The following is a 23,363-nucleotide window of genomic DNA, read 5'->3' as shown; positions in this document are numbered from 1 at the left end:
TCAGTGGCCTTTGACTCGATGAGGTTGTTGCTCTGCTGCTGTACGTGAGTTCACATGTATTCCTGTATCCCGTTGACCCTTGACCCCGGCTCTCCTCCAGCCTGCTGCACACAGAACAAACAGAGAGCAGCAGCCCGATATGTTCAGCCAAAAGGTAATAACTCAGTGAATAATAGAGGGAGGCTGCTGTTTGTTCCGCCGGCAAAAAATAACCCAAACCGCTGAGTGTGTTTTCTTTTCTTGGTTTGTTTTCACGCCCCTGAAACTCTTCAGACGGAGGAGGGCTTGAAACTTCCAGAGAGAGAGAGAGAGAGAGAGAGAGAGAGAGATCATCATCATCATCATCATCATCATCATCATCATCATCATCTTCTGATGTTTAACACCTGATGGTATCTTTTTTAATTTTCCCCGGAGCGTTGAATTCACTTTTTGGTGGAACACTTCCTCATCGACTGCATCCTCAGTTCGTGACTCCTCAACTTCTTTCTTCAAAACTCAGTGTCTTGTGGCCTGCATTGCATTCTGGTCTATTTCCTGTAACAACGTAATATCTCTGCCTCTCCGCTGGTGGATTTCTCCCTAAATATTTGCTGAACTTTGGTACGAAACGGCGGTGGCAGAAACGAAGCCCCGCCTGTTTGATTCTGAGGAAGTGACGCCACACGGAAGCAGAAAAATCTATTGAACAGTAACAAGCAGTTAAACTGACAATAAGTACTTTAGACTCCATATTACTACAGTACATTTGCAATTGATTGACAAATACAAAAAAATCATGAATTCAACCAATTCCTTGTCCTCTGAACTAACAGTAGAATTCACCCGTTCATATCTGTGCTGTCCATGGTGCTGAAGTAGCAGATTTATGAGTTATGTATATCTTTTTCTTCTGTCAGTCTTTCTGGGTCTTTAATAGTCTCTCAAGCCTACAGCTAGCTAACTCTTCTGGTGTCACTCTTCTGTGGTGTCACTCTTCTGGTGTCACTCTTCTGGTGTCACTCTTCTGGTGTCACTCTTCTGGAGTCACTCTTCTGGAGTCATTCTTCTGGTGTCACTCTTCTGTGGTGTCACTCTTCTGGTGTCACTCTTCTGGTGTCACTCTTCTGTGGTGTAACTCTTCTGTGGCGTCACTCTTCTGGAGTCACTCTTCTGGCATCACTCTTCTGGAGTCACTCTTCTGTGGTGTCACTCTTCTGTGGTGTAACTCTTCTGGTGTCACTCTTCTGGTGTCACTCTTCTGATGTCACTCTTCTGATGTCACTCTTCTGGTGTCACTCTTTTGCTGTCACTCTTCTGTGGTGTAACTCTTCTGGTGTCACTCTTCTGGTGTCAATTTTCTGGAGTAACTCTTCTGGAGTCACTCTTCTGTGGTGTCACTCTTCTGTAGTGTCACTCTTCTGTGGTGAAACTCTTCTGGTGTCACTCTTCTGGTGTCAATTTTCTGGAGTAACTCTTCTGGAGTCACTCTTCTGTAGTGTCACTCTTCTGTGGTGAAACTCTTCTGGTGTCACTCTTCTGGTGTAACTCTTCTGGTGTCACTCTTCTGGTGTCACTTTTCTGGAGTCACTCTTTTGGAGTCACTCTTCTGGAGTCACTCTTCTGTGGTGTTACTCTTCTGGTGCCACCCTTCTGGTGTCGCTATTCTGTGGTGTCACTCTTCTGGTGCCACTCTTCTGATGTCACTCTTCTGGTGTCACTCTTCTGGCATCACTCTTCTGTGGTGTCACTCTTGTGGTGTCACTCTTCTGGTGCCACTCTTCTGCTGTCACTATTCTGGTGTCACTCTTCTGGTGTCAGTCTTCTGGAGTCACTCTTCTGATGTCACTCTTCTGGAGTCACTCTTCTGGTGTCAGTCTTCTGGAGTCACTCTTCTGATGTCACTCTTCTGATGTCACTCTTCTGGAGTCACTCTTCTGTGGTGTCCCTCTTCTGGTGTCACTCTTTTGCTGTCACTCTTCTGTGGTGTAACTCTTCTGGTGTCACTCTTCTGGTTTCACTCTTCTGGCGTCAGTCTTCTGGTGTCAATTTTCTGGAGTCACTCTTCTGGACTCACTCTTCTGGAGTCACTCTTCTGGACTCACTCTTCTGGAGTCACTCTTCTGGACTCACTCTTCTGGAGTCACTCTTCTGGTGTCACTCTTCTGGACTCACTCTTCTGGAGTCACTCTTCTGGTGTCACTCTTCTGGAGTCACTCTTCTGGTGTCACTCTTCTGGACTCACTCTTCTGGAGTCACTCTTCTGGTGTCACTCTTCTGGACTCACTCTTCTGGAGTCACTCTTCTGCTGTCACTCTTCTGGACTCACTCTTCTGGAGTCACTCTTCTGGTGTCACTCTTCTGGACTCACTCTTCTGGACTCACTCTTCTGGTGTCACTCTTCTGGAGTCACTCTTCTGGAGTCACTCTTCTGCTGTCACTCTTCTGGTGTCACTCTTCTGGACTCACTCTTCTGGACTCACTCTTCTGGACTCACTCTTCTGGAGTCACTCTTCTGGTGTAATATAATGTAATAACTCAAAAACTTGGTTGAAAGTCCTGTTTGTTTAATACAAGAAACTCTATTTATCTAAACTTTTCAGTCTATATTCTAGTCATATCTTCAGCTTTTAATCCTATTTTATCTTCATTTAGGAAACCTTTGGCGCTTTGACTGAAGAAGCTCGACGTGAACAACGTGATCAACACATCAGCACCTATCAGCTCTCTCTCTCTCTCTCTCTCTCTCTCTCTCTAATGATGAACTATAATGAGCTACTTTTCCATCCAGCTGATGAGATGCTTAAGGTGCCAAATTGATTTCCATCTGCGAAGACAATGAACTTGTAATTGAAGCACAGATTTTCAGTGAAAGTGTTTCTCCAAAGCGAGCGTCATTTACAGAATCACACAAAGCAGCAGAGGAGCGCTTTGTGTCCCTAGAAGAGAAAGACATTTATATAACGACGCTTCTATAAAAACACAAATATTGAGCATCATGCGGAGAATTCAGCGTATTTTACTTTGTAGGTGATTCATTTGGCCCCTCCCCTTTCAGCTCAGTGGAGATCACTTCATCCCCGTGTGTTTAACCACCCGAGTGCTTTTTCTCGCAGATCAGCTGAAAACAAAACAAAAAGCGCGTCACCCCGGCGGTTTGAGTCCACATGAGAGCCGCGCCGGCCTGCAGGAGGTGCAGCGGCACGCCGGTGATGGACGCGGGCAATTAAGTCAAGGCTTTAAAAATACTCCGTCGTGAATTATGTCGGCTGTCATTTATAAGACGGAAAGATCCAGAATAAACAGAGTCTCTGACAAATGGAGGGAGACTTTCTTCTCTCCTTCTCGTTTCCTTTCCCTGTCATCTCCATCTCCTTACCTTCCCTCTCATCTCTCCTTCTTACTGTCCTGTTTCCTCTACCCTTATTTATCCTCTTCTTACCACTTTTCAATTCTTTCCTTTTCCCTGTCTTCTTCTCTCCTTCGTCTCCACCCTTTTATTACTCCCTCTTGTATCTCCTTTCTTTTCTATCCTTCTTTTCTTCCTCTCTTTTGTCTCTCCCCTTCCTTTTCCTTCTCCCTCTCTTCTTCCTTCCTTGATTTTCTTGCTCATCTTTCCTTTCCTTTCCCCTCATATATCCTTTTCCTTTCACCTATCCTCTCCTTGCTCTCCTCTCTTCCCATTTTCTTCTCCTCCTCCTCTCCTGTCCCTCCTTCCTTTTCTCCCCCTCCTTCTTTCCTTCCCTCACACTCTCCTCTCCTCTCCTCTCCTCTCCTCTGTCAGTGAAGAATTGTTCCTTGATCACAGTTTGTTCTCTTTGTCACCGACAGGCTTCAGGTATACGACTCCATGAGACTATAAACACTGGTGTGTGTGTGTGTGTGTGTGTGTGTGTGTGTGTGTGTGTGTGTGTGTGTGTGTGTGTGTATAATAGAGTGTGTTAATATAATAAAGGTATTATATATATATATTATGTGTCCTGCTTAACTGGCTGATTCATCATATTCATGCAAACATCTCTTCACACTTCAAAGACTTTGTTCTCCTAGAAAACTCATTTACAGAAGGAAAGCGTTCCTTCATTCACGGAACCTTCTCGATAAATAACGGCGCCTCAAACTACGATCATCTTTCACTTTCCACTCGCTGCACACGTTGGTGCTGGCAGACAAAGAGATTGTGGATAAAATAAATGTGTTCGTGACATCGCTACAAAGTATCTCACGTGATGTCTTGTTACCATGGTGACCTTACTTACTATGCAACGTTAACAAGTCAGCATTGGTTGTTGGTTTCACTCGGGACATGAACAGCGGCCTCCTGGGTGACAGTCCTGTGCTTTTCACATATGTTCACATGTATCCTCATGTGGTAATAATAACAATAATAATAATACATTGTATTAGTATAGCACTTTAAAAGGTACTCAAGACACTTTACATGGTAAAGACAAACAATAGAAGAAGCAATAAAACAAGAAAGATGACAAAAGTGAGAAACAAAATTAAAAAACTAGTATCACAGGTAAGAAGCAAGATTGAAATAAAAGGTGCTGTTTTGAGAGATGGAGAATAATAATAAATGTATTCACAGATTTATTCCAGTTATCTTATTTCATGAAGATACGAGTCCTGTTTCTTTTGCATCGAGGTTTTTCGCCGACAGGTCAAGTCTTGTGGATGTAGCCTTTAAAAATAAGGAATCAATGATCATGTGTGTATTTTTGTTTGTTTATTTTTCTGCAGAGTGTCGTGTAGATGTTCTGTTGCTGTGGAAACCCAAAAATATGTAGTCAACAGTTCAACAGCAGCCCTAAACCTCTGTGGGAGTCGTGTTATGTAATGTAAGAGTTTTACACTGCGGAGCCAGGAAGCACGTTTATGATATCGTCACTTTTTTAATAAACTCTTGCTCTTTATCTTGCTTTTCTATTTTTTTTATATATCATGATTACATTTGCTCCCTCTTCATTTATCCTCCTTAATATTTAGAGATTTTTAAAGCTGCCCTAATGTTGCTTTATATCCTGAAAAGTTTTTAATCTGGGACAAAGAGAGTAATTCAATTTAATTCCTCTCAAATATTATATGGAATGAATAAAGGTGGAATGGGTAAAGGTGGAATGAATAAAGGTGGAATGAATAAAGGTGGAATGGGTAAAGGTGGAATGAGTAAAGGTGGAATGAGTAAAGGTGGAATGGGTAAAGGTGGATTGAGTAAAGGTGGAATGAGTAAAGGTGGAATGGGTAAAGGTGGAATGAGTAAAGGTGGAATGAGTAAAGGTGGAATGGGTAAAGGTGGATTGAGTAAAGGTGGAATGAGTAAAGGTGGAATGGGTAAAGGTGGAATGAGTAAAGGTGGAATGAGTAAAGGTGGAATGGGTAAAGGTGGAATGAGTAAAGGTGGAATGGGTAAAGGTGGAATGGGTAAAGGTGGAATGAGTAAAGGTGGAATGGGTAAAGGTGGATTGAGTAAAGGTGGAATGAGTAATGGTGGAATGGGTAAAGGTGGAATGAGTAAAGGTGGAATGAGTAAAGGTGGAATGGGTAAAGGTGGATTGAGTAAAGGTGGAATGAGTAAAGGTGGAATGGGTAAAGGTGGAATGAGTAAAGGTGGAATGAGTAAAGGTGGAATGGGTAAAGGTGGAATGAGTAAAGGTGGAATGAGTAAAGGTGGAATGGGTAAAGGTGGAATGGGTAAAGGTGGAATGAGTAAAGGTGGAATGAGTAAAGGTGGAATGAGTAATGGTGGAATGGGTAAAGGTGGAATGAGTAAAGGTGGAATGAGTAAAGGTGGAATGGGTAAAGGTGGATTGAGTAAAGGTGGAATGAGTAAAGGTGGAATGGGTAAAGGTGGAATGAGTAAAGGTGGAATGAGTAAAGGTGGAATGGGTAAAGGTAGAATGAGTAAAGGTGGAATGGGTAAAGGTGGAATGAGTAAAGGTGGAATGAGTAACGGTGGAATGAGTAAAGGTGGAATGAGTAAAGGTGGAATGAGTAAAGGTGGAATGAATAAAGGTGGAATGAGTAAAGGTGGAATGAATAAAGGTGGAATGAGTAAAGGTGGAATGAATAAAGGTGGAATGAGTAAAGGTGGAATGAGTAAAGGTGGAATGAATAAAGGTGGAATGAGTAAAGGTGGAATGAATAAAGGTGGAATGAATAAGTAAAGGTGGAATGAGTAAAGGTGGAATGAATAAAGGTGGAATGAGTAAAGGTGGAATGAGTAAAGGTGGAATGAATAAAGGTGGAATGAGTAAAGGTGGAATGAATAAAGGTGGAATGAATAAAGGTGGAATGAGTAAAGGTGGAATGAATAAAGGTGGAATGAGTAAAGGTGGAATGAATAAAGGTGGAATGAGTAAAGGTGGAATGAGTAAAGGTGGAATGAGTAAAGGTGGAATGAATAAAGGTGGAATGAGTAATGTACCCGTTACCAAGTTGCCCCAGAGTGAAGCAAAGAAACGTCCAATTTCTCTTTTTCATGGTTAGATGAAACAAATGTTTTATTAAGTTTGCAGCAGCTGCTCAAAGATATGAGATATTCTGCAGACGGATCCACAGGTGGTCCGGGCCATTCCCAATGTCTTTAATTACATTATGATATTAACGCTGGGACCTCGGCGACCAACTGGAGGAGAAACTCTTCTTTTAAAGTCTCTGGATTATGCAGAAAAGAGAATGCTGCAGTGTGTATTCATGATTCTATCTTATCTGATAGTGTGTTTTATTTTACATCTTATTTTGTATGTTCATTCTACATCAAATTTCCTTTTCCGTAAAGCGCTTTAAACGGTGCCATGCAAAAGCTTCATCATTAGTATTGTAATATTAATAATGCATGTTTCTTCCTCCAGGTAGAAGATACTAATGAGACGTTTTCAGACATCCTGACTCGTTTAACACATTTCCAAACGAATGCTTTCAACTGAAACGTGGAATCTCTTCCTGAGATGCTGCTGTCATTTCCTCATGAGCGCTTGAATGAAATCAGACACAACTTTAGTAACTTCAGTCTTGTCGAGTCACCGGCTCCAGAGATGTTGGGGTTTGGCAGACGTGTCCCAAGATGTTAAGTTTCCATTTATTATTTGTTCATTCAAACTATATTGCCTCACTTTTCTTAAATGGAATATCAACAGCTTATTGAACACTTTTAGAGAAAAAAACAACACAATTTACACAACTGAGACACGTATTATTTCATATTGTGGTGCGGTAACTAAATGTTTTTACATCCCTCATCTGAAAAGCCCGATAATGACTTTCTTTGTCGTGCAATCAAATCTTTTTTGCAACACATTCATTGCTTCTTTTTTTTAGATTTCGACTCTCCAGCTGTGTCAATCACACTCGCAGTCGCACAAAAGACCGGCAACAAAAGGCCTCATCGCCCACGTTTGTGTCGGCGTCACAAGTGAGTCATGGCCTCTGCCCTCGGTGGCGACATCCGACACCCCGATGACGAGCCGAGGGCCACGGGGGGTCAGACGGGAACAAAGTCCAATCTGTGCAAATAACCGGAGCGTTTCCCAGAATGCAGCACGAGCCTCGGTACATCGCGTCCTCGCACCGGCAGTCGAGTGTAAATGAAGTGGCGGCGTTTCGGTGTACATATTGTTCAGTGGGCCTGACCCCCTCGCAGCCACAGATCACCTCGGACCGAACGGGGAGAAATACGAGCCGTCTTGGATAATGACCGAAATCCATCACCGCGTGTGACTCAGACACGCATTAATCTTCACCTCGGGTCTCGCTTCCGGAGCTTTTCCTGCACCGTGCCAGTCAAAAAGGCGGCGCCGAGATAACCCTGGCATTTTAAAAACCATTACCCGAGCCCCTTTTCTACCGCCTCGGTCGGGCTGATTGGCCTCGCTGTAATGGGACCGCGGGAGAAAGGTTACGCCGGACAGGGTCGCCCGTTAAAGACCGAGCAGGTGAGGTAGTTAGCGCTCCTTTTCTGCACCTCCACCTGTGCCGCTCTATTTAAAGGCGACACATTAATGAACTGATATGGACTGGAAGGAGCCGGGGAATCGAAACCACCGACCCTCTGATTGACAGACGAGCCGCTCTGCCTCTGATCCACAGCGAAGGGAGAGTCTGTGGGATTAGGAACTGGTCAGAGATCAGCACTCTCTCCTCCACCGCAGTCATAAAATGGAGATAAAGATATTTACTCAGCGCCTTTTTTTTATTGGGCATCGACCTCGCCTGTGGCCTCGTCGTGTTTATGTGTCAAAGGACTTGAAGTGTAAGTAAACGCTTCCGGTCCATGCAAACGCCGCCCGCACTGAGACGGTGCAGAGATTCAAATTAGGAATCTGTTGCCTTAAAGGTGCGAGTGAAGAGGTGTACGGGTCTCAAACAAAGAGTGGAGGGGCGAAGTAAAACGGAACATTTATGAAACAATAGTTTCTTTAAAGAAAAGAGTTTTTCCATTTGTGGGTTTTGTGGAGTGAAACCAATGTGGAAGTGTCTTAAAGCTGCATCATCCCTACTGACCAGCAGGGGGCGACTCCTCAGGTTGTATAGAAGTATATGCTTCATGTCTTAAACATGCATTCTCTCTCCTGACCACAAGGGGGCGACTCCTATGGTTGTATAGAAGTATATGCTTCATGTGTTAAAGCTGCATTCTCTCTTCTGACCACCAGGGGGCGACTCCTGTGGTTGTATAGAAGTATATGCTTCATGTCTTAAATATGCATTCTCTCTCCTGACCACAAGGGGGTGACTCCTCGGGTTGTATAGAAGTATATGTTTCATGTCTTAAACATGCATTCTCTCTCCTGACCACAAGGGGGCGACTCCTATGGTTGTATAGAAGTATATGCTTCATGTCTTAAACATGCATTCTCTCTCCTGACCACAAGGGGGCGACTCCTCTGGTTGTATAGAAGTCTATGCTTCATGTGTTAAAGCTGCATTCTCTCTCCTAACCACCAGGGGGAGACTCCTCTGGTTGTATAGAAGTCTATGCTTCATGTGTTACACCTGCATTCTCTCTCCTGACCACCAGGGGGTAACTCCTCTGGTTGTATAGAAGTATAGCTTAATGTGTTAAAGCTGCATTCTCTCTCCCGACCACCAGGGGGTGACTCCTCTGGTTGTATAGAAGTCTATATAAATGACTCTACTTCTCTTGATGTATTCCCTCAGTAAACATTGTAAACATGAGTTTATGTCTCAATCTCTAGTTTCAAGTCTTCTTCAATACAGCATGATGTTCATTTAGTAAATTATGGTCACTTAGAGTCAAACAGACCATAAAGCAGGGGACGCTTTAGGGCGGGGCTACACGGTGATTGACAGGTCTCTACCAGAGATGTATACGGCGTTTCTACATCACTCCTCAGTCCTCATATGGTCACTTCCGTTCATCGGTTGCAGCTATAGTTGTATAATCGTGCAGCTTTATATTCTCTACACCTACCTGATTAGTCTGTGATGTGTAAATTAGCATGATGGCTTTTTAATAACAGCACAATCGAAAGCACTTAACATTTCAGAGCGGTGGTTTTAATTGATCGAATGCACCATCACTGTGTCACATCCCCAAAAGGAGAAAATCAGGACGCCATCTTTCTGCTGTTAGAGAACAACGCGGATAAAAACACTTCATCCATAATACAAATACATTATCCACCGTTATCATTTGTACTCTCATTGGAAGAGACAGTAAGCATGAATTAATATTATTATTATTATTATGACAGGATTTGCTGGATAAATTAGCCCAACACCAATTCTTTGTACAGCGTTTTGCAGACCTACTTCCTGTTTAAATTGAACATGCTGTAGTTGTGCTTGCACACACAGTTTATATGTATTGATGGATTATCTCCACCATTGCAGTGACGTGGATAATAAGACTAAACTTAAGGTTTGTTAACAACACATGTGGATTTCTAAACTGCTTGTGTTGCAGAGTCAGCAATTAACTAACTGGTATTGAGTATAAACGATGGCAGAAGAACTAATACAAGTTTTCAAAATGGTGAGGTAATAAAGTTTAGAGAGAGAGATTTTGGTCACATTCATCAAATAACTGTAAGACATAAAAGATAGGATAAAAACTGAACTACACTTTGGAGCGGGATCTCCTGGAGAAATGAAGCACAGACAGGTTAAATACCTGATTACGACCTTTGGGCGGGATCAACCCAGTGGTCGATGTCGGGGTCGATGCATCCCTTCACACCAGAGACACATTGATCCTGCTGGCCGGCGTCGGCATCGACCGCTTTCATTTCTCCATGTTCCTCCTGCGTGTTAATCTCTTAATTAGGAGAGTCTAAATGAACCAACTGGAAAAGAGCATTATGGACTTTTTGCTTCCCGAATGTCTCTTTTCAGACGTACAGTACTTTCTACCGGTGACTGCTCATGGGTTCCATTACATGTACTGACACAAAACATTCTACATGTTCTCTGGCGTTACATCACAGTCTCCTAACTGGACAAAGCCCAAGCTGGTGTCTTTATTTTGGTGCCAACATGCATCTTTATCTGGACCAAAATCAGCGTATCAACTTCTAATGGAGCTCATCATCTCCGATCCAATCCCAACCCATGAATGAAACATCTTCAAACACACGTTCACTCGTCGCCTCTTCACTGGGAGTGTGTGTCGGGTGATTGCATCTCCATCGTTTACAGATTCATGCATTATGTTTGTCGCTCTCTTGCAAACCCCACGGGCCTGAAGATGAGGGGATCGTTTACTATGTGGCTTTCACAAGTAATGAATTGCCGTATCTCTTAATATCAGCAACACTAAACAATGAAGCATGGATGTGTGCAGCCGGTGCTGAGGGGTTAGGGTTCAACGTACAACAAGCCAAAGATGTGGCAACCGACTGCTGTGAAGAGGGAAAGTGTTGTTTCAAAGCAAAGTGATTCAACCTTCCAGTTCATAAAAAGCTAATGACAATGTGAACAGAAACAGACACATAAAGGAAAAGAATTAAATGGAAGATGCCATCGTGCGCCTCATAGTTTGGATTGACATGTCCACAGCCGTTAATGGAGACAACACATACAACAATCTGCTGATTAACACAATCTGATTACTTCACGCTTTCCTGTGTCAACTGTCAGTTGAAAGGAGGAAATATAAAAAAAAAGTGGTTTCAATTAACCCGGACCAGGTATGAGTATGTGGATGATACAAAATTAAATTCCTTGCATCTGAAGTCATTCCAACCACAAATAAATGTAACATAGAAGAATATAACGGTAGTATGATTAAGTAAACATTATAAACATGAGTTTATGTCTCAATCTCTAGATTCAAGTCTTCTTCAATACAGCATGATGTTCATTTAGTAAATTATGGTCATTTAGAGTCAAACAGACCATAAAGCAGGGGACGCTTTACCAGAGACGTTTACAGCATCTCTTCAGTCCAAATATGGTCACTTCCTGTTCCACTGGTTGCAAAAAAACATGACGGCGACGGACAAAACCGCTGTCCACGAACCAATGGTTGTACGTTATTCATCATTTTGTAAAGTCACATTATGTATTGATCGATTCTATATTCAAACCATCAAGTTAAGGTTACGTAATCCTGCATCATGGTCCGATCTACCCATTCGGTCCTCACCCTGTGTTCATGGTATCGATAACCTTCATCGACCTCCACCGACTGGATCAGCAGCAGCAAATAGCAGTGATCTTCCAGACCCTGCAGGCTGGACCATTACAACCAGTCCAGTAGATCATGAGACCACTTCTATTGATTAGCAATCCCCTCAGCCTCCCACTGATCATCCCTTCTGTTGCAGGGTCCACTGGAGGTCTTCCTCCTTGGAGCCAGAGACCAGACTGAACCACCACTGAGGCTCGAGGGCCGAAGGGAAGCAGAGACGACTCATAACTCACACATCACACGTGGACAGGGATAATATATCACTTTAATGCTCTTTCGTCTGGCTGCTGTTTAATCTTATTTGTTCCCGTAGCTATGAACCAGAATGATCTTCATCCGTCAAAAAGCCTTGAATGTCGATATTTTTAATTTCCAGCTTTCCTGGGAGACTAAGAGCAGCAAGTTAATCATTGTAGTGCAGGACACACCCAGACCTCTCGCACCTTTTGCAAGCATCTCCACAACCAGGCATCAGCTTCTGATCTAGAGAGACTCGTCCATGCACCAATATCGTCCAGGCTGGACTACTGGATCTCCCTCCACCGAATGTTTCCCGTCTTCAACGAACACATAATGCTGCTGCACGGTTATTAAAGGTTATTAAAACCCAGTGGGTTTTAAGCAACAAACCTAGTCAGTGAAGTTTCACAAAAGATTGTCGTCGACTACATTGCGAGAGTTACGAGAGAAATAAATCATGAACGAACAACAACAGTCTGTAGTTTGTTGGACCATCCACCTTCACGCCCGCCCTCGGTCTGCTTTTGCAGTCTTTATACTTTTTGTTCAAGATTACGTTAATAATATATTAAATAATTGTGTGGGGATATCTACAAATTACGATGCATTGTTTTTTGTATGTATAGCCTTTTCTTTAGCAAAGGCCGTGATACAGGCTGAGGTTGTCAATGCCTTTAATATGCAACTCAAGAGACACTTTTATTCTTTTTCTTTTGACTGTGTTTAACCTTTTTCATCCAATTCCTTAGGGGTTCATTTGTGTTTAAACTCGCTTCTATCTGTATCTTGTTTTACCTTTTACCATGCACAGAAATTGTTTAAATTGCTTGTGTGAGTAAGCTTGAATACCTCTTTTTGCGTTTTGCTTTTTAAAGTACTATATATATTTATATTTATAGCACATACACAGAATAATGTAAACCTTCCATCTGAGGACGTCACAGCCAAACTGACGGTGCTGTAAATCCATTAATCTTCGTCTTTATCTTTGTTCGCTTTAGCCAGTGAAGCTTACTGCCAATTTGCCTCTTCGTCATCCTCTTCCTCACTGTGGTGTGCAGGTTTTGGTTGCTTGGTAACGGTAGGTGGACAGGGGAGCATCTCCCCATGCACACAAGGATTTACACATGTCTTTAGGAACCAAAGGATGTCTGCCAGCTGAGAGTCACGAGCCTCTGATGTCCAGGTGTCAGCGCACTGTGGATTCCTATCAATAGCACACTACATGTACTATATATATATATATATATATATATATATATATATATATATATATATATATATATATATATATATATACTATATAACGAGCGCTATAATGACAAGCAGGCAGGGACATGTGTGGCGAATGATTCCTGTCTGCTATGAAGCAAAACGTTACAGTCCATTATTTCAGTAGTTCCCTTGCAGGAGCAAGAACATTCAGAGATGTCACTGGAAAGGAATCCCAACTCCTGATGACTTGTTATGTAAAACATGGCATTACATTTGCTAAAAGAGCAGCTAATGATGGCAGCCAGTGGGGGACACGGAAGGCCATTAGTGTCGAACATATTTATTATATATTATTGACACTGCAGCCCTGCAGGCTGAATTCTGAACCACTGCACATGTTTTAGTTTTTCTCAAAACTATTCAAACTCCTGGATGTACAAATGGTTCAGAGTTTGAATATATACCAATAAAAGCTGATAGATTCATAATAAAAAAAAAACAGCAGCTAAAATAATACTTTTAATACGTTTAAAAGTGCAATGATATCAGTCAAGTGTGCCAAACGTTCAATGCAGAGCAGCGAGATCTTGAATAGCATATACTGTAAAACACTATATGTTTCCTTATTTGTTAAAATAACAATACCTCGTGTTGATTTCAGTATTTTGTCAAATGCATCACATGTGCAAGTAAACCAAAAATGTTACAATTAACTTTCATGAGCTGAAAACACACCGTGAAGCAGTAAAAGTTGTAAGACGAAAACTGGACAACGCCCTGATACTGCCTGTCAATCAAAAGGAAGTCCCGCCCTAAAGCATGCGCTGCTTTACTAAATGAACATCACGCTGTTTTGAACAAGACTTGGAACTACCGATTGAGGCCATAAACTAATGTTTACAATGTTTATTTGTATTAAAAACATGTATTTCTACACCAACAGTGTGGTTCTAATCTCATTCTGGAAGAAAATGGGAAAACAACATCCTGAAACAGGGAATGTTGCTGCCACATTGGTGAAATGCCACTGACACAGGCCTATTATTAGACCACATCTGTCTTTGGTTAAATCTAGTCGGTAATTCGCAGCAGAATTAAGGATTAAAAACACAGACAACCTCTGAAAATACCACAAATCCCTGGCGGTCTCCTGGTGTATCCATTCCAGTGTGAATGAACGTCGTTTCATTCCAGCAGTACAGTCAAATAATGAGTGTACAGATGACTTCCATATGGACCGGGCTCACATTAATAGCTTCCTTTCAATCCGACTCTCTGGAGGTTGTCCAGAAATGTCGGAGCGGGATTGAAAATGATGCGCTGAGCGGACATGAATTGCTCCGGGATTCCGTGTTGTTGTGAACACGCGTGTTGATTTAAACACGAGCTCCAGCAGCACGACATTTGCTGACTTGATATTATAAAAGCTATTTTAAACAGAGTCAAATCACTCCGAACAAATAGTTTTCTGGAGCTCAAACACGAGTCTCAAAGGATTTGTAGTACTGGATGAGTGTCATTTCAAGCATGTAATATACTTTTCTACGGTTTTTCTATTTCAGAACATTTCTGCCAGATTATTTTGTCTTTACAGAAGTAGATGTATAGATCTAGTTATGTCCAGTTATTTTTAACCATGGCTTCATCCACATCCTCTGGCCGACAGTAGCCATTCTAAAAAAAGGAAAAGTGTTAATTCCTTACAACCTGTTCTCTGCGTGAGGAGGAAACCTCATTTGCAGGTGTGTGGATTGTCTGGAAGGCACATGTCTCATTGCAAAGAGAAGTTAAGTCATCTCTGACCTTTATCGGCTGCTCTGGATGGGAAAGTAAGAAAAAGGACCTTTGCAGAAAAAGTGCTCCTGCGGCTTGATAAGGTTACGGAAACGTGACGGATTCCCACTGAAAAGGCTGCGAGCCGTTGTGAATGTGCGTCTTCTAGAGGAAGTTTAAACTCTGTGCTTTTGGGGTGTAACAGTTAGCATAAAAAGTTCAAATAAAAACCTATTCTTTCGCTGCAGTTATGTTAAAAAGCCTCCTCGTAATGTCAGAAACGTAAAATGCCGCAAGCAGAGATGACTTAAGATGCTGAAATATTCTCAGACTGGTTGCATTTAAATCCACAAGGATTGACCCAGAAGTTCAGACGAGACGAATGCCCAAACACTTCATCCGGTTTGTGTTTACTTAATGGCGTAAAGGACTCAGAGATATACTCTAGAAAGACAGTTTTCTCTGGTAGAAAAACAATAAAGCCTCTAAAAGTAGCTACTCTAAATAAATGAAAAGAAACATTTGGCACGGCCTTTCTCACTCGGGGTCAGTTATACCATGTGTTTATGTGCTTTAGCCACTTAGCAAAATTGGTTCAAGCTCTGCTTTACGTTCACATCGATGCGACACATTGAGTCTCTGTATTCCGAGTCAAAAGGCAAACGGCAGAGCGAATGAATTATCTAAGTATTTATGACGGCGTGTCATCTGTTCAATCTCTCCTCTGATTAACTGGCTTATTCCTCTCTAATTATAATTATTATCTCCTGAGGGAGATAATGAGATCGGTCGTGTGTGTGTGTGTGTGTATGTGTTTTTGTGTGTGCGTGAATGCGTGTGTGCATCACTATGTCTGTCCACGGCTAATCTGGCATCCTGCTGCATCATATTTTGGGTGCACATTTATGGCTGCATGCTAAAGGGTTTCTTGTGGTTTTTGCAGTGGCTCACACCCCCAAATGCCTTTTAACGAGTTCAATCAACGCCGTGACCGTTGGAGACACACCTGGCGGAGATCTGCACTCTGCTGAGAGAACCTACATTTTGTCATTCACATACCACTGTAGTGCAAAGAGGACAAAGAGAGAGAGATGGTGGGGCCTCAGGGTTATCCCACTACCATGATACGCCAGAAACTATATATACTACATACTGAATTACACTAGATATAATGTCCTATTTGCACAATTATTTAATCTTCCGAGCAATAACAAGGATTCTATTAAAAATAAGCTGCTCCATGCATCATTATTGAACACCGATAAGATCGTCCTATCCAGACGTGGGGACACGGAGGGAAATAAATGGAGATTAAGTTTGCAATCGGCCACTACGAAGTACACATTATACGTCCGACTCTTATCTCGGTGAAACACGGGTTTAGAAACAGTAAAAGGTCGGGAGAATAATGAGTCGAGGCTGGGAGGGTATTTACAGAGATAAAGTCATCGCGTACACCCCCAAAGACAAATCTTTTCATCACAATGCCCCGTTGCTACTTGCCATTTGACCCCCTGAACATTATTCAGTAAATGTCTGCAGTATTTACTGTATGCAGGATAAATGGCTCCCTCTGTATTCTGTGAGATTACCACTGCGACGTCCATGAAAAGAAAATTGAGAAAGTCACTGTATAAGTAGACAAAAACAGGAATAGCAAGGGTGAAGATCTATGAGCAGAAATGTGTTCTGTACTAAAAAAGAGAGCTTGAAGAATGCAAAGATTTCAATAATAAAGTGGTAATTCTTTGAGAAAATCTTCAAATATTCTATTGAAATCACAAGAATTCCCCACGTTGTTCTTTGTGTGTTGAACAATATTTCACTTTGAACCAATAGCAATCTTATAACATATATTTTTGACTCAAATACTGCAACAAAAACCAGCACATGACAATGTAATTTCTCTACATTAATAGATATTCGTGCTTTTTTTTCCTTATAAACATGAAGTGAGACCCGGACACTGAGGGTTTGGAGGACTTACTTGAGTACATGTGTGGAGCCGTTGATCTGCGTGGCCGTGCACGGAGCGCCGGACCCCAGGATGGACGGCCGGCGGTACCTCTTCCTCCCGCAGCACAGGATGATGAGGAAGGCACGGCGGAAGGACTTGTTGAGGAAGGCGTAGAGGATGGGGTTCAGCATGGAGTTGATGTAGCCCAGCCACAGGCAGGCCGCCCACAGCTTGTCCGGCACTGTGTAGTCTATAAAAGGGTCCACCACATTGGTGATGAAGAACGGCGCCCAGCAGAGGCAGAAACACCCCATGATGATGCACAGCGTCTTCGCCGCCTTGGTCTCAGTCCGCATGCGGTGGTTGCGCTGATGGTCAGCGGAGTCCGTGCCGGCACCCGCCCGCTGCAGCATGCTGATCTGCAGGGCGTGTGCGCGGGCCGTGACGTAGATCCTCTGGTAGGCCAGCACCATGAGGACCAGCGGGATGTAGAAGGCCACCACAGAGCAGGTGAGGGCGTACGGCTTGTTCACCATGAAGACACAGGACGTGGAGTTGCTGCCCTCGCTGTGGCTCCGCTCCTCGATCTGGGGAAAAGAAGTCACGTGAGAGGGGACGGTCAGACGGAGCAACTCGAGCCAACATTCAGATCAATGAAACGGATGTGTTCACAGCTCAAACTAACCATCATAAAAAAAGAAACAAAGGACCTCATGCCACCTTCTGCATTCATATGCAGACTCTGTAGTTGGGACGAGAGTTGGGATTCGGATGCGCTCCGCTTTCAATTTGTAGTCCAAGCAGCCCAAGGACACTTTGACATCCACGAGGACTGGTTTGAACCGCCGATCTCACGATTGGAAATCGATCGGCAGAGGCCCTTTGCCAGAGGTCCTTTGCCAGAGGTCCTTTACCAGTGGCCCTTTACCAGAGGTCCGTTACAAGAGGTCCTTTGCCAAAGGTCCTTTGCTAGAGGTCCTTTGCTCGAGGTCCTTTGCCAGAGGTCTTTTACCAGAGATCCTTTGCCAAAGGCCCTTTGCCAGAGGTCCTTTACCAGAGGTCCTTTGCCAGAGGTCCTTTACAAGAGGTCCTTTACCAGAGGCCCTTTGACAGAGGCCCTTTACCAGAGGTCCTTTGCTAAAGGTCCTTTGCTAGAGGTCCTTTGCTAGAGGTCCTTTGCCAGAGGTCCTTTACCAGAGATCCTTTGCCAAAGGTCCTTTGCTAGAGGTCCTTTACCAGAGGTCCTTTACCAGAGGTCCTTTACCAGAGGCCCTTTACCAGAGGTCCTTTGCTAAAGGTCCTTTGCTAGAGGTCCTTTGCTAGAGGTCCTTTGCCAGAGGTCCTTTACCAGAGATCCTTTGCCAAAGGTCCTTTGCTAGAGGTCCTTTGCCAGAGGTCCTTTACCAGAGATCCTTTGCCAAAGGTCCTTTGCTAGAGGCCCTTTGACAGAGGCCCTTTACCAGAGGCCCTTTAACAGAGGCCCTTTGCCGTCAGACAGTTATGACAGGTTCCGAAATGGCCTATGCATAAAAGAGAGTATGTCCTGACTTAAAGTCGGGCTTTTGGAGATCCATGAAGGAAAGTCTATGCAGCACGTTCTCCTGAATCACTCATAAACGCCACTTGCATGATGTCAAAGGTCTGCTGCTGACCTTTCAATGCATCAAATCTATAGTCTATAGTTCCATACAGGCAAGCATTGAAATACTCAAGTAAAGGTCAAGCCTTAAAGTTGTACTGAAGTAGTAGTGACAGTTGACAATGCATTTTTCATAGTGCCCAGTTTTAAAGTTATACTAAACAGCATCAGACTTCTAGACTTGAACCATGTGATTTGCTGTTAAAACCACAAACCGTGATCCCTGAACCAATCAGGGCTGTGTATTCCACAAGGCCATGACAACAGCAGGAGCCAGTAAAAAAATAGACTTGTACGTATGTCTCCAGTGGCTCCGGAGTTCTGGTTGTTTTGTTCAGTTTCTTGAGCTGTTTGTGCCAAAACCGACTGGCTGCTCAGAATATTCAACAGCTCTAATTGGACCCAAAGAGAACCGCGCTCACTTTAGACTGCTGTTGTGCTATAAACGTGTGTGTGTGTGTGTGTGTGTGTGTGTGTATGTATGTGTGTGTGTGTGTGTGTGTGTGTGTGTGTGTGTGTGTGTGTGTGTGTCACTGCCAATGCTGTCAGAGACGAGCCAGCCAGTCCTCCTGGTGACAGTCAGCTCTGCAGTAACTTTTGCTGGCGTTCAGATAAAGACTGAAAAGGGCGAGCGAGGTCAATGATGGCTGGGGAGTGTCTCTCTCTCTCTCTCTCTCGATCAGCACACCTACCTGTCTGTCTCTCCTCTTCCTGCTTTACGCTGCTTTGTTATTTTCATTCAGAACAGTCATCCTTTCTTTTCATTCACAAATTTGCACAAAAAACATCCTTTAAACTGTAAAATGTTCAGTTACGTAAACTGCATACTGCATATATTTATGGTCAGGCAAATGTTATACCATGTTCATCTTTTTTGGGAGAATTTGTTCCTTCTTTATCTTGTGAGTGAGATTTTTTTTCTCATATTGCATTTTTAAAAACAAAAGTAAGAAACTCCTTCACATTAAAAGCCTACAGGGCGAGATAACAGATGGTGAACAACAGAAAAACAAAATATAGAAGTTACAAAACAGAAAGTTACAAAAAGTGAGGAAATATATGCAAGTCTTGAGAAGTGATGAAATTAAATGAAAAATACTAACTGAATGTGGCTTATCTATTAGTGAAATCACTCTACCTTCATTTTAAGAGACTTTAAATTACTAAATGGACACAATAGAGGCTTCAATGTAGCGCCTTACAATCTTATAACTACAATTTTAGTTAATTTGAATAACTTTGTGTCCAGATAACTTGCTGCTTAACCAGTAGAAGTGGAGTCAAACGCCCCAAAGGCACTCTCTCTCTCTCTCTCTCTCTCTCTCTCTCTCTCTCTCTCTCTCTCTCTCTCTCTCTCCCTCTCTCTCTCTTTCTCTCTCTCTCTCTTTCTCTCTCTCTCTCTCTGTGTTGTTTACGTTGTTGCCGTGGCAACGTGTGAAGCACTTCCATCTTGTAAACAATACAAACTCCTTCGGCAAAGGAATGTTGTTTATCGGCACATGCTGATTCTAATTGTTTTATTTCTTCTGACCGTGCTTTTTGCCTTTTTCTCTCTTTTTCTCCAGACGGCTCAGTCTTCACTTCTTCACCAGCGGCGTATTATGATCATATAAACTTTCATTTAAAACTATGTTTCGGCTCCGTCCCCGTCTATATATGGAACCAACGCTCTCTTTGGTGAATCACTTCCCCCCCGCGCCGAAGGACTCACCAGGTGGTCGATGCCGATGCTGTTCCAGCCCTGCATGATGGGCAGGAAGGAGATGACGGTGGGGATGACCCAGCAGCCGCCGATCATCAGAGCCACTCGCAGCGGCGTCATCTTGTTCTGGTAGACCAGCGGCTGGCAGCAGATAGCGTAGTACCTGCAGAGCCACGGGAGAAGAGAAAGCCAATCAATGTACCATGTGTACCATATATACCACATATACCATATATACCACATATACCACATATACCATATATACCACATATACCATGTATACCACATAAACCACATAAACCATATATACCATATATACCACATATACCATATATACCACATATACCATATATACCACATAAACCACATAAACCATATATACCACATATACCATGTATACCACATATACCATATATACCACATATACCATATATACCACATATACCATATATACCATATATACCATATATACCACATATACCATGTATACCATATATACCATGTATACCATGTATACCACATATACCATGCATACCATATATACCATGTATACCATGTATACCACATATACCATGTATACCACATATACCACATATACCATGTATACCATATATACCATGTATACCACATATACCACATATACCATGTATACCATATATACCATGTATACCACATATACCACATATACTATGTATACCATATATACCACATATACCACATATACCACATATACCATGTATACCATATATACCATGTATACCACATATACCACATATACCACATATACCATATATACCATATATACCATATATACCACATATACCATATATACCATATATACCATGTATACCACATATACCATGTATACCATATATACCATGTATACCATGTATACCACATATACCATGTATACCACATATACCACATATACCATGTATACCATATATACCATGTATACCACATATACCACATATACCATGTATACCATATATACCATGTATACCACATATACCACATATACTATGTATACCATATATACCACATATACCACATATACCACATATACCATGTATACCATATATACCATGTATACCACATATACCACATATACCACATATACCATATATACCATATATACCACATATACCATATATACCATATATACCACATATACCATGTATACCACATATACCACATATACCACATATACCATATATACCATGTATACCACATATACCATGTATACCACATATACCATGTATACCATATATACCACATATACTATGTATACCATATATACCACATATACCACATATACCACATATACCATGTATACCATATATACCATGTATACCACATATACCACATATACCACATATACCATATATACCATATATACCATGTATACCACATATACCACATATACCACATATACCATATATACCATATATACCATGTATACCACATATACCACATATACCACATATACCATATATACCATATATACCATGTATACCACATATACCACATATACCACATATACCATATATACCATATATACCACATATACCATATATACCATATATACCACATATACCATGTATACCACATATACCACATATACCACATATACCATATATACCACATATACCACATATACCATGTATACCATATATTATGGAAGCCCATTTCCGCAGTAAAAGAAAAACATTATGAGATAATAAGTCGAAATTATGAGATAAGAAAGTTGAAAATGATGAGATGGAAAGCATCATTTCTATTTTCGATTTCATAATTTCGACTTTCTATCTCATAAGTAGGACTTTTTATCTCTTTTATCTCTTTTCATTTACTGTCACATATGGGCTTCCATAGGGAATAGACCGTAGTAAGATGGCATATCAGGGCCATTAAAGGTAAAAAACTAAACAAAAAAACAAAGCCGGGGGAGGAGGGCAATATTTAGAGAAAAAATACTCAATTCATTTCTGAGATATGTCATAATTTTGCGGGGGAAAAACTCTGAATAATTGTTTACGATTTTATTTTTGTTCAAGTAATCAAGTTGCTTGACCTTGTAAGATTTGATCCATTTGTCACACCACAGACACCACGATAAACTACTGAGGTAACGGCACATTCCAAATCCATTCATTATCAATATTACAGGTTATGTAGGTTCATAAAAGTACACAGAAAGAACATTTTAAAGAAAAAGTGTACGTATCGCTCATGCAGGACTTTGAACAGGAATCTTTAGGATTTATCTTAAAATATAAATAAAATATCTATCGAGAAAAGAGATATCAGCATTATGTTCATAACGGAACACATAAAGAACGCAAAATATAATGTCTATGCATCTGCAGGACCTTGCCATAATAACACCCGAAGCAAGGAAATGCAGGCAGTCTCACACACACACACACACACACACACACACACACACACACACACACACACACACACACACACACACACACACACACAATATTTTGTACGTTTTTTGCCGTAAATTTCTCACTTTAATCTCCAAGTTTTTCATACCTACAATAGCCCCAATATGTCATCAAGCCTGAAGCTGTCGAATATAAATGACTAATAAAACACAAGTTATAAATAAAAGAGAAGATTTAGCGATTGTTTTTTATTCTCCTTTTTTTTATCACTCAAATCTGCAGCCAGACAGAACCAGGGCCGTAAAGGAGGAGCGACATAAAACAGCTTCCTGCTGTCACTCCGTCCCTCTCTTCCTTCTTAATGAGCGCTTTTGGCAAGACGAGGGTTTGTTTGCTGCCAATGCATTTGCAAAAATATGCTAACCAGCAATAATCAAGCAACAGAACCTTCACTTCACCCCGTATCTTTCTCTCAATCCGTCTCTCATCCACCACCTCCGCCTATTTTCTTCTCTTTTGACCTCCACCTTTCAAACAATCAGCAGTTCTGTTGAGCTAAAGTAAATAACTGTTCTGACGTTATCAAAGGTTAATGTCTCTTCGAGGAACCATGAGTCAGTGAACTGTCAGTCACCTTTAAGCATATATATATATATATATACTGTGTATATATATATAAACCAAATCCTTGTTCTGTGGAGAACGTCCCTGTTTCACAAATGGACAAACTACAATATTTGAAGGTGATTTTTTAGCCTGCAAGAGCTTTTGATGCTCAAAATGTATTTTCTCTTCCTTTGAAG

The 23,363-nt window shown here is 41.8% G+C and overlaps 1 protein-coding gene across 1 annotated transcript in view; it reads right to left on the bottom strand.

Annotated features, from left to right (window-relative positions):
• htr4 (5-hydroxytryptamine receptor 4) overlaps positions 1-23,363 on the bottom strand; it is a gene marked incomplete at both ends in the record, with an annotated part of 95,423 nt that overhangs the window by 28,512 nt on the left and 43,548 nt on the right. The window contains 2 exons of the mRNA XM_079228452.1: positions 16,851-17,407; positions 20,171-20,324. Of these exons, the coding sequence (XP_079084578.1) occupies positions 16,851-17,407; positions 20,171-20,324 (711 nt within the window). The remainder of the gene's footprint in view (positions 1-16,850; positions 17,408-20,170; positions 20,325-23,363) is intronic.

The sequence above is a fragment of the Taurulus bubalis genome (assembly GCF_910589615.1).
Source record: "Taurulus bubalis genome assembly, chromosome: 13".
Taxonomy (NCBI): Eukaryota; Metazoa; Chordata; class Actinopteri; order Perciformes; family Cottidae; genus Taurulus; species Taurulus bubalis.
Note: the sequence above shows the minus strand (reverse complement) of the source record. Positions and strands in the feature narration are given on the sequence as shown.